We start from the raw sequence: 12754 nt of genomic DNA, 5'->3' as shown, positions 1-12754 counted from the left end.
AACACTCAGTGCATTGTGGGCAGGTGTGCTCGTAAATCACCCATCATGAATGGGCAAACACACTGAAAGAGTCTTCAGAAAAATTCACTGATGCTAAACACAGCCTCTCACAGCAACGCCAGCTGGTACACTGATACAGATGCGTTCCTGGAATACTCACCTAACAGGGGAAGCCTATACTACAACAGGCCTGCCCTCCAGAAGATAATTCTGGGTTTTTTGGGGGGTCTCCCCTTGTACATTACGGTTACAATTTCCCAAATTATAAGAAAACTTCATGGATTTCTTAATGGGCAAGTTGATATTAGGTTCGCCATTTCTTCATTTTGTCCTTACAAAGATTCAGCAAAATATTATATCACCTTATGCTGCAGAAATAGTCTATACTGGAGACTCCAACTCATTCTGTTACACTGGCACTAGTCTCTAAACAGCTTCTAATACCAGGCTAAGAGGCTTAATGTTCAGGATTTGTTGTTCTTTGTCTTTTATGATAACCATTTACAATGGATATTTATGTTGAAGATATAAAAAGAAAGTACTACCTTACTCAAAATGTGAAGACAAAAGTAAAACAATTATTTTATTTACAATAGATTAATCCTAATATCAGTTCTAAAGAATGAATTATTTTTTAATATCACATAAAGATAAAAAGAATTATTAACTCAGAGAATTATGAGCAGGGTCCAAATCATCATGTTTTATTTAAGTGACAACATATAGGAAGATCTAGAAATTTTACTTTTGTCACGTTTGTCATCTACCAGGATCTTCAGGTACTTTAACATGGTTTCAATAACATGAAAGGTCACGAATGTTTCAAATAAGAATGATAATCCCTCCATAAGGAGTAATGAAAAGGAAAGTGCTATACATAAGAATCACCTCAGTACAAAAATAAAATCCGAGTGCCTATATCCAGTCTCTCGTAGACTAATAAACTGTAAACCCAAACAAAAAGACAAGACCCTGAAATACCTCTTAACTGGATCTCTCCCATCTTCATTCTTAAAATAATTTTTAAAACAATATCTATGCTTCTTTAGGAAGCAGAGAAACCATTTCATTCATTCAAAGAAGAATGAAATTTTTCATGGCTAAATAGTATATAGTACATATTGTATCAATAGGACTAGAGATCATACCTTCACTGTGTAAGGAAGCCATGCATAAAAGAGGTAAGTTAGTAATCATATTAAGAGGTAAGCAGCATTTCAGCAATACCTTGAGTAAGGTGAACAAAACAGAAATTTTTCAAATAGTTCAACATTTCTTCTCAACTGTATTTAAAACAATAAAACGCTTCATAGAACAAAGCTATCTAATAGCAGGCAAAGTTGGAAATACAATACTAAAGGAAGTGTTAGGAAAATGTTTACCAGGCCAATTGTCAAAGTTTTAAAATACCAGTGAAGCTTTTACTGGAAATGAAAACTGGTTATACAAACTTTCTGGAAGGAATTTTGGCAATATTTATAACTAGCCTCAAAAATTAGCCTAGTAGCTCCTTGAAGAAATGATTGATTCCATGGCTGAGACAGGGAAAATGCAAGATGATCCTGGAAAATCTTGTGGTGCCAAATATTAAGAAAATGCTCAAAAAATTGGAGCACATTGAAAGGATGACAGCCAGTTGAAAGGGCTCCTAATGTCCAAAGATGAAATCATGTGAACAACAAAATAAATACTGAGAGTATTAGAGTATGGTCCATATAAGAAAATAAATCTCTTTGAGTTCATATCAAAATAAGCAATTGAATAAGAAAGTAAACAAATGGAGAGGTGACAGCTCTCTCCTACAAAAAAATTCTAATTCTAAATGTAGACAAAGGGAGAGAAATAGAAAATCACCACTAGGCAAACACCACAGCACCACTGTAATGAATAGGTAATACACAGGAAATATTCACAGCTGAATGCTAAAATTAGTTTGAGGAGAAATGGGACATTTGTGTGGTTTCAAAGTATCTTTCCCAATACATTCAGATTCATTATTACAAAAGGGAAACGTTTAATTCTACATTGGAAAACCAGGTAGACACCTCCATAACCAAGGTTAACATCCTCAGAAATAAGACATTATCTACTCAATGATATGATGCACTAAGAAAAAAACATCTCTCCAGTGGTATTCTTGACCCAAAAAAAGGCATAACCTCAACCTAATTTTCAGAACAAAAGTTGAGAGATGATCCACAAGAAAACTAAGCTGTACATTTTGAGAGTGTCAAGCTCATAAAGGATAAGGAAAGACTGGGTGACTCTCAAATTGGGGATGATCAAAGAGACATGACATCCGAACACCAAATGGTATTCCAGAACAGAAAAAGGGCATGAGTGATACTGGTGATATCCTCATAAATAGCGTGGCTTAATAGAATGATATCGATGTTAACTTCCCAGTTTTGATAATGAACTATGGTTATGTAAGATGTTAACATTATGGCATGGAAATAAGAATCACCTAAAGAATTATTTAAATTGCTTGTATATTGGCACCACCCCCTTGATCTACTAAGCCAATACGCTTGAGTAAGGTCCAGAACTTGCATTTTTAATAAGCCCTCCTAAAGATTTGGATACAGGTGCTCCTTGAGTTTAAGGTTTTCAATAATCCTTTTTTAGAAGAAAAAAATAATAAATTTTTATATCTACTAGAAGTTTTCTTTAAAAATATATAATACCAGATTTTTTGATAGACATTTATATCATAAAATTATTTGTTAATAAAACACAAATTACATGGTATGTACTCAAATAACAAGTCACATTATACTTTAGGTCTATTACTTGATATATACATGTTTATTCCATTTTTTAACCATATTCTTATTTCTGAGTGAATCAGAATTGTTTTGGTAGCTTATTCCCAGAGCAGTTTATGTATCAACAGAAAATCACCACTACATTTAAAAAAGAAGCAGCATGAATCTAACAAAACTGAAATATGCTTCGTAAGCAGAACTATGTTTTGATTCGATTCAGTGGTTACTATGTACTTAACTACCTTCTCTAGCACTTGCTTTCTGGAATTTGACTAGGTTAGCATCTTTGATATCAAAGCCACGTTAGTCAAAAAGAAAAAATAGTCATTAGGGAACAATAGTCCTCTCTAAATAATTTTGGTTTCTCAGAATAAGAAAAAAGAAGCAGGGAACAAATCAACATTAGAGGCATTCCAGCAACCTAACACTTTCAATACAATTGCTTAAGATCCTCGGAGCATGATTTTCATGATGAATGAGCAAGTCTTAATAATACTGACATAAAGACTATCACTAAATCAACACCATAGAGTGTCTTTGTCTATAATACACTCTTAGTCTATACTACTGAGTCGGCAGATTAATCTCTATTCTCACCCTTGGAGAAGACTCTGGAGTCCTGAACTACTTGGAATTGGGCCCAAGCTTAATATAGGAACTTTTAGACAAATGGCACTTCAAGAATTTTCATGTCATCCCTGATATAGTGCAAATAAGTCCTTACTAAAACAAATAAAACTACAAAATTTTGTCATAAGAAATGAAATACGTAAAAACATAGAGGGTCCAGGTACATGTTTTGTAATATTCAATATTGTCAAATGGCAATTCTCCCCAAATTGATCTATAAATCCAAAGCAATCTCTATCAAAATCCTTGCAGATTTTTTTGTAGAAATCAACTAGTGAATCCTAAAATTTGTATGGAAATACAAAGACCATAGAATAGCCAAAACACTTTTGAAAAAGAATCACAAAGTTGAAGGACTTTTACTACTGATTTCAAATTTTACTATATAAAGCCTCAATAATCAAGATAGTGTGGTATTAGGGGAAGGGTACACAAATAGATCAACTTCATGGCCCAGATGAAATAATCTTATAGTTATGGTCAAGTTAATTTCAACAAAGCCGCAAAGAAAATTTAATAGAGAAAGTTGGCCTTTTCAACAAACAGTACTAGGGCAACTGGATACTTACATGCACAAACAAAAAACTCTTAGACTCTTACCTATCACTGTATACAAAAATTAACTCAAAATATTTGCCATAGATCTACATCTAAGAGCTCACTACAAAACTTTTGGGAAAAAAACTGAAACTTTTTGTGACCATGATTTCTCAGGCAGAGTTCTCAGATTCAACACCAAAAGCATATCAACAATAAAAAAAAATTGTCAGTTGCACTTCATAAAAATTAAAAACTTTGTGTTCAAGTTAAAGGCCATAAAGTGAGAAAATACTTGCAAAATCATATTTCTAACAAGAAACTTGAATCCAAAATATATTTTCATAACTCTTAACAATTTGAAAAATGGGTGACAAATATTAACAGACATTTCACTGAGGATGATATACAAATGGCTAATAAGCATATGAAAAGATATTCAACATTAGTGCTATAGACTGAATGACTGTGTTCCCTGAAAAACCTTATGTTAAAACCCAGTCCTCAATGTGGGATATTAGAAGATGGGGCCTTAGGAGGTGGTTAAGTCTTTTACAATGGACTAGAATCCTTATAAGAGAGGCCCCAGAGAGCTCCCTTCTCCCTCGGCTCTGTAAGAACACAGCTGAAAGATGGCCATCTATGAACCAGGAACAGGCTCACACTAGATACTCAATCTGCCACTCCTTGATCTTGGACTTTCTAGTTTCCAGAACTGTGAAAAATCAATTTCTGTTGTTAATAAATGACACAGTCTGTGGTTTTTTGTTACAACAATCCAAATGGACTAAGATAATCACTTATTATGAAAATGCAAATCAAAATCACAAAAGCACACTCATTAGAACAGCTATTCAAAGAGACAGACAATACCGAGTGTTGGCAAAAATGCGAAGAAACCAAAACCCTTATATTACTGGTACAACTGATCCATGTAAAATGGCATATGTAAATGACACGAGCTCATTGAAAGAATCTGGCAATTCCTTTAAACATTAAATTAAACTTACTATGTAGTTCAGCAATTCCACTTGTAAAACTCTACCCAAGAGTAATGTAAATAAATGTGTACATGGAGACATATACGTTGAGAATCCACAGCAGCATTATTTGTAATAGCTAAAAGTTAGAAAGTACATAAATGACCATAGACTATGAAAAAAACAAAATATCGGACATGCACACAATGTAATACCTTCCAGCAACAAAAAACAACAAACTTCTAATACACATCACAATACTAATGGACCTCAAAATATTTCACTTAAGTGAATGAAGCCAGCTACAAAACACTGCCTACTCTATAATTTCATTTAAATGAAATGTTCAGAAAAGGCAAACTTATAGAGACAAAAAGCACATCAGTAGAAAGTAGATCAATCATTGCTTAGGGCTGGAGTTGAGTGTTAACTATAAACGGGTTGGAGAAAACTTTTGGGGGACAATGGGACGTTCTAAAACTGATTGCAGTGATGGTCACACAGCTCTGTTAATTAACTGAAAATCATTCAATCACACACTTACAATGGGAGAATGTTATAATATGCAAGTCATTTATGTGTGTCTATATATATATATATATATATATATATATATATAAATTTTAAGCATCATAAGATCTTGTCAGAAACATACTATAAAATCATTATAAAACTTCTTTGGAGTTTGACTTACCATAGAGTAACATAACACTTTATGAGGCTAGACCAACAACAACCTTAAGACAATGTTGGTAACATAAAGTGAGGTTTAATTTTTTTTCTTAGAAATTTTGTTGCTCTGATGTTCCTTCTAAAATTTAAAGTGTATCAAGAGGAAATTCAGAAAAATGATTTGGAGAAGAAATAACAATTTGACCCAAGTTAAATAGTTCTCTTCCTTTTCTGCACACATTCTATATTCTATATACTCTCTTAACTCAGCTTTGAAGATATATTCCAAAAGACCTCTAGGTCTGTGAAGAGTTTGCTAAAACCCTGACCAACCTCAACATTATCTTCTCAAAGAAAATACATTTTGGAACTGGAGAGCATTATGCTAAGTGAAATAAGCCAGGTGGTGAAAGACAAATACCGTATGATCTCACCTTTAAGTGGAACTTAACAAAACAAATAAGCAAGCAAAATATAACCAGAGACATTGAAATTAAGAACAATTGGACAGTAACCAGAGGAGAGTGGAGAGGGGATAATGGGGGAAAAGAGGGGTACAGTTTTCAGGAACAACTATAAAGAACACATGGACAAAAGCAAGGGGTGGGGGGTGAAAGCAGGGAAGGGAGGTGGGGATAGCTGGAGGGGGGTGTTGGGGGGTAAATGCAAACAATTGTACTGGAACAACAATAAAATAATTTAAAAAAATACATTTAGTGGTAGAGACTATCTGGGGGAGAGGGAAGGAGGGATGGAGGGGGAGAAAGATTTTTAATTTCATGATTATTTTCTTTTCCTTTATTTCTGTAAATATAACTGATATAAAGACTGCTTTTAGATCTTCAGCTTCTCCCTGTTAATGATAATGGGTAATCAACAACTTACTTTTTTGTATGTCTAGATTAAATTCATCACTTTGCCGTATATAATTCAGTGGCTTCTGGTATAGTCACAATATTGTACAACCATCACCACTTTCTAATTACAGAATATTTTCATCATACCAAAAAGAAACCCCATAGCTATTAGCAGTCTTTCTACGACTCAGGCCCTGACGACCATTAATCTACTCTAGTCTCTTAGGAATTGCCTATTCTGGACATTTCATATAAATGGAATCATGTAATATGTAGCCTGCAATGCCTCTTATTTTATAGTACCTTATCATAGTACTTTGATTTTTGAAGAGGGAGAAGTGAAAGCCCATTTAATAAGATCGTTTTTTATTTTGTAATTGCCTTTCATTAAAAAGAACAGAGTCAATGAGATACAATATTTTCAAACCTTACCTCAGCACTTATTAGCTTTGTGAACCTGAACAACCTATCCAGCCCCCCAAGTCCAGATTTTTAGCTGTAAGGCTGCATAACATGGGCAACCTTTCAGGATCATTGTGAAGACTACAGATGTTTGTGTTTAGCGTGAGCCTGAGACAATATCCACTATTAATTCACAAAGATTATCTAATTACCTTCATCATTTTAATTGGACACTCAGCTGTTCATGCTAGAATAGGAATTATACAATAGTAGAAAGAATGATGAACTAGGTATCAAGAGATTTGGGCTCCATTCTAGGCTCTGCCATTAACTAGCGGCATGCCACTAAACACATGTCCTTATCTCTGGTATTCGGTTTCATCACTTGGAAATACAGGAGTTAGTCTAAAATCTAGTCTCCAGTTGACCTCCACAGTTCTTCTCTGACCAAAGCAAACACAGTTCCACAAAATAGGTGCATTGTATACTAATTATTCCCTCTTTCTAAATAAGAGCAACATACTCCAAGAAGTATCTGAAATAAAGCTTCTGAGTGGGAGAATATACTAGAACTTAAATTTATAATTATTTTATCTAAAAGTAAATACCACTTAAGTAATATTTACTGCATACATTCAAAGTGTATCCCCACATAAAGCCAAATAACCAAGCTTTACATATCCTATGTGGCAAGAGAAGGGAAGAGTGAAAAATTTCCACACAGAAGGGGTGAGAGTGGTGCCCACATTTCTTCATTCACTTGAAGCATCACACAGCGCTCTGTAGTCTAGGCCAGTTTCACTTCCAAAGTAACCATCATTTCAAGGTTCGAAAAAAATGATGCACTGGAAGTATGATTAATTTTCTGCCCATGCTCTCTGACACTATTTGAGTTCCAGACCTTGGCCCAGATATTTTCTAATCATCTCTCACAAACTATCCTACTTCCTTATCTGACCTCAATATTTTTATCTTAAAGTTAACATTGAAGGCATTAGGTGCTATCACTCATTACCAAGCTTAGCATCCTATATGCGTTTTCCATTTTTACAGTCCCTCGCCACTGTAGAGTAACAATTCAAGTCATTCAACTGGAAGTGAGAATTGATTTCTTACATGCTTTTTGCTTCCTATGTATTACCATGCGTAGTGTTTTCTTTAAATTCATAGTATATCTAAATTTACTTCAAGTAAAATAGAAATATCAATACTTAGCCAAATTACATGCTCTTTTTTTACTTTGTCATTTTAGTCCCATTCTCCTTTCTCTGATTTACAAACATAGAAGATTTTTCACAACTGTTTTCACAAATAAAATGATTCAATAAATCAGGCCATTTGGAAACCTGTAATTAGCATTTAAAAGGTGCTAAATTCCACCATCTACCCTATACTATCAAATTACCTTTTAAAAGTTATCTTTACTTTAGTTCCATACCTCCAGGCAGTTTTATGAGTAATTTCAATTGAAAATAAGTTTAAAAAAGTAAGTTCTCTTTAGAACATCGGAAGTTCAGAAGGGATCCAAAATGAAACACCTACATATCACCTAAGATTAAATGGCAGAAGATAGACATATTTGTTATAAACACGCTTTCCTAGCAGCTTCTTCCATGGCCTGGTAATTTAATGATTGTCACTCTTAGAAGCAAATTCAGTGCTGAATGTCAACAGAAAATTTGAAGTATATGCAACATTCCAAATTCCTGGCTTCACACTTTTAATGATTAAAATCATTATTACTAAAGTGATATCACCATCATGATCGCTACATATACTCTTCATATACACCGATCTCAAAGAGCTTATAACAATGGTTAAATATTTGAGGAGAAAACAGCAGTCTCTCAAAAAGTTAAACTGAGCCCTATCTCTAGATGAGCTACATTGTGAGATGCATGAAGACAGGGTTTCATCGATCCTGTTCTTTGCTGCATCCCCAGCACCAAGGACATATTTGACCAATAGTAGACATGCAACAAATAATTCTTCTGAAATGGGCTTGTGGTAATAGCTTCAAATGTAACACTCAGATGCTATCAGACAATGCCAGGCTGTACTCTGGGCCTACATGAGTTGAATTTCCTAACCATTAGAGGGACCAGGGCCTACAAAGTGCAGCGGTGCCTTGTCCAACAAAAGAAAATGATCACTCCTAAGAAATGAAAGAAAAGGGAAACATATCAGGGCCCCCTCCACACACACCCTTAAGATGCACTTTATATACTAAATGAAGGTAAACCTTGAAGGCTTAAAAAGAATCTTTTCCTCCCTTTTACTTGAACCAATAAGTTAATACATTCACTCACTGCATATTTGTCTATTCTTGTGATTTTTCTTCTCTCTGACTTTTCATCTACCTATGTCTGACTGCTTCTGTCCATATCTAATCCTGGTTTTTAATGCCTTTCTGATTAGTTTTCCAACCATACTACAAAGATTCCATAGCTATAACTAAAAATCCCCCCTCCATTGTACAGCGTTTTCCAGTTTTACGTTGCCCCACTTTTCTTTCCTAGCAGGTAGTACTGACAAGCACATAAAACCTGAAGTCCTGAATTCATCTCAGTGTCTACGTTTCCATCAATAATGGCTAACTTTTACTGAGCCCTTGTGAGTAAATGTCGGGTATTTGACATAGTTATTTCATTTACTCGTCACAAAACCCAAGAGATGCACATCAGTCTCTTTCCATTTCCCAGTTAAAGAAACTAAGGCGTACCACTCTCCCACATCATACAGCACGAACCCAGCAGTGCTGGGGCCTCGAGGCTGTTTCTAAATGCTCTGCCATATTGGCTCTCTTGTAACTATTTGCAAAGTCATCTAATTTTCTAAAACAAAACCGAAAACTATTTTTTTCTCTTCCAAGCATAAAAATCCAATCCAGAATCTGATTATAATAAGCCTGGTTAATAATGCAATGCAAAAATAAATGCTTTTTTTCTGAACTAGGTTTAGAAGACCTGTATTCTAGTCCTAACTTCCTTCCTATGTGATCTTAGGATGATATTCAAACTCCCTGTGTTTTAACTTCTCATCTTTAAAATTAAGATAGTAAAATCCACTTTAACATGATGGTTTTCAGAACTAAAAAAAAAGCATTTGGGGAAATTGGAAATGCTATATAAATATAAATGTAGGCCAATAATTCAGCTTCCTTTCTACCCTTTCTGGCTTATTTTTCTTGTAATTAACTGCTAACATGATCCTCTCTTGCCATGAAACTATGTAAATATTCTGTACTGGCCATCATCCACATAAAATGCAAACTTTGCACTCTTCAAAAATTTCCATCTACCCGTAGACCTTCTTTCTAGACAAACTTGTATTTTCTCTGCTCTTTAAGCCACAAACTGATTGCCCACCTAGCCCACAATATCAATCTCTTCTAAATTCCTCCAGTTAGTCCTCACTTGCTCCCAAACCCTTCCATTGTTCCCCAAAAGTGACAGCTCATATGCCACATCAAAGTGACTTTGAACTGTTTTTTCTAGGACAACTTCCAACCCTGTACCCCCAAAATAGGGTTTTTCCTCCTATGTCTTAATCTTCCATAAATCTGCATCTTCAAATTCCTGTGTATAGCTCCTCTCAATCACCCAGGGAACAATAGTTCCCTGACATTCTTGACACCCTTTATTCTCAGTACCCACAAATCCTAATTTATACAACTATTCAAGTTTGGGAAGACCTTTTGCTCTCATTTTATAAAATAACTCCACTCTGATCGGCAAAGCAACATCTCCACTTTTAAGCAAGCAGGCCAACTGGCATGCTTTTCTCCCCCACCCCACACTGCCCCTACCCCTTGTTAGACTCCAATCTCAGCAGTGATTCCTGCATTATTCCCTCTCCCTGCTCCCTCCCTGCCCAAATCGGGTGTCCTGAGGAGAACTGAGCATGCACAGTGGCCGAAGCTGATTCCAGAATGCAAACTGAAATCTTTTGCAGATTTTGAGCCGACAGACGAGGTAAGGCCCTAAAAATGCAGTGGCCCAGTATCTGCCCACTCCCCACGAGGTATTATTTGATTTAAAGGTGTGCTCAAAACCTAGGAACAGACTTAGAAAAAAATAGACAGATTGCTGCCAGTCCCTTGTCTGCTAGGTGGGTCACCAACCTGAGTAGCAGAGAGCTGAGAACAGCCCCTCCACCTGGCTTGGTGCAGGGAGATTTCTGAGCTGTGAGCACTGATAGAGAGGCTGAAAGCTTTCGTTTGGCATCTCTGGTGCACTGAGAAAATATCGTTGGGTTTTTTTCTTTTTCTTTTTCCTTGAACACAGTAACATCAGCTGCTCCAGGGTGAGAAAGATGATGTTGCCTGAGGATCTACAAAGTCTGTGAGGCAGCCAGAAAGCTTTGTGGAGAGGACAGACAAATCAACTACTTATCCAAGAATTAGATCTAGAGATCCAGGAGGCTTAAAGACCCAGAGATAAACAGGTTTTTTCCAAATGACAATTCGGGGACCTTTCAGATATTCAGATATGAATCATGTGCCTATTTCCCAAAAATGCATATCTTCTTTGTATGTGAACCATGACACATTTCCCTTTGAGAGAGACTGACAGAATACACACACACACACAAAACACGATCCTCCTGCTATCCTTTCCCCCGGTTTCTGCAGAGACTAAATCTCCGGAGCTGCAACAGCATCAGATTCCTTTACCTCACTGTCAGGGGGATGAGGCATGAGAAGGAAATTTATCACGAATAAATATGATACAAAAGGGGCTTTTTTAAAGGGGCTTAAAACACCCCCGCACAGCCTGAGAAACAGAGATAGGCTGTAACAAGCAGGGAAAGACACACAGCTGCCCCTGCTGCTAAAACCTAGCCATCTCTTCAAACAGCAGCAAACACGAGACATTTCATCACCATAGTGCATCCATATTGAGAGGGGGGGTGGAAACCGTGTGCTTTGCGTTATGCATTTCAGTCACCCGAGATGGGAGGAGACCCCTGGCCATATGCCGTGGGAGCTATCCACCACCCCAAAAGTGCACTGCTGCACCTAGCTAGCAGAGCGCTTGCCTGGCAGCTTTTGCAGCAAACACAGTTTAAATCTACATGACAGCAGGTTGTCTCTTACCGTAGGCAGCAGCGGCTCCATTTGGGCCCCCTGGTCTTTAATCTCCATGTTTTGTAACGCCTCTGGAATAAGCACCTTTCTCTGCAGTGTCTTCAGTGTCTTACACTCAGCCCGGCACTCGCTCTGCTTAGTATTCGGATCAGGTAGCTCTGAAGCAGGAGGCAATTGCACACTCCAACTCACCAGAGTCACATGGCTCCTACTCACTCGGGCTGCTAGCCAGGTTTTGCACTGAATGCCTTGGATCCCTGGGGCCAGTAAGAGAGATCTCCCAACCCCTGTATCACTGCCCACACCTGGCTACTGGTATAACATGCAGCCTGCAGTGCTGCAGGTCTAATGAATCTCACCTAAGATGCTGAGTTCTTATATAGACTAGTCCAACGTTGATTCCAGCCAGCTCAGCCAGATTTTTACACTTTGAGAAAATTCACTTCTTTCCTGTAAACAAGATAAGTTAATAAGGTTTACTAGTTGTCCCACTCTGGATACCTAAGGTCTTTAAAAACAAGTAAGATGACATCAAAATTGATATGTTTGAGTGAGCTTGAACTACGCACTAACAACAAAATCAGACATTTAAATCACTTTTGACTCAATAAGAACTGGGCAGAGAGATACTTTCAATATTTTAACTGAGAAACTTAGGTAAGTTACACACTATTAAAAATATAACACGCTTTTCTATAATATCCAATAAAACACAACAAGGAAAGGAAGTATTTTAATAGTAGCAATAATTAAAATAATAAAGCACTGTGAAAGGATCATGAATCTGACAAAAGTAACCCAAGTATATACCTTTTTTGC

The 12754-nt window shown here is 36.4% G+C and overlaps 1 protein-coding gene across 1 annotated transcript in view; it reads right to left on the bottom strand.

Moving 5' to 3' along the window:
* The window catches only part of SLC4A10 (solute carrier family 4 member 10), a 273304-nt gene extending 261229 nt beyond the window's left edge, over positions 1–12075 (bottom strand). The window contains exon 1 of the mRNA XM_037140408.2: positions 11945–12075. Coding sequence (XP_036996303.1) covers positions 11945–11992 — 48 coding nt within the window. The 5' untranslated portion in view covers positions 11993–12075. The remainder of the gene's footprint in view (positions 1–11944) is intronic.
* Positions 12076–12754: the final 679 nt, after the last annotated feature.

Source organism: Artibeus jamaicensis, unplaced genomic scaffold (genome assembly GCF_021234435.1).
Source record: "Artibeus jamaicensis isolate MK-2021 breed Jamaican fruit bat unplaced genomic scaffold, CSHL_Jam_final contig_391, whole genome shotgun sequence".
In the NCBI taxonomy this organism is placed as follows: Eukaryota; Metazoa; Chordata; class Mammalia; order Chiroptera; family Phyllostomidae; genus Artibeus; species Artibeus jamaicensis.
The sequence above is the reverse complement of the archived record's forward strand: the minus strand, read 5'-3'. Positions and strand labels throughout refer to the sequence as shown.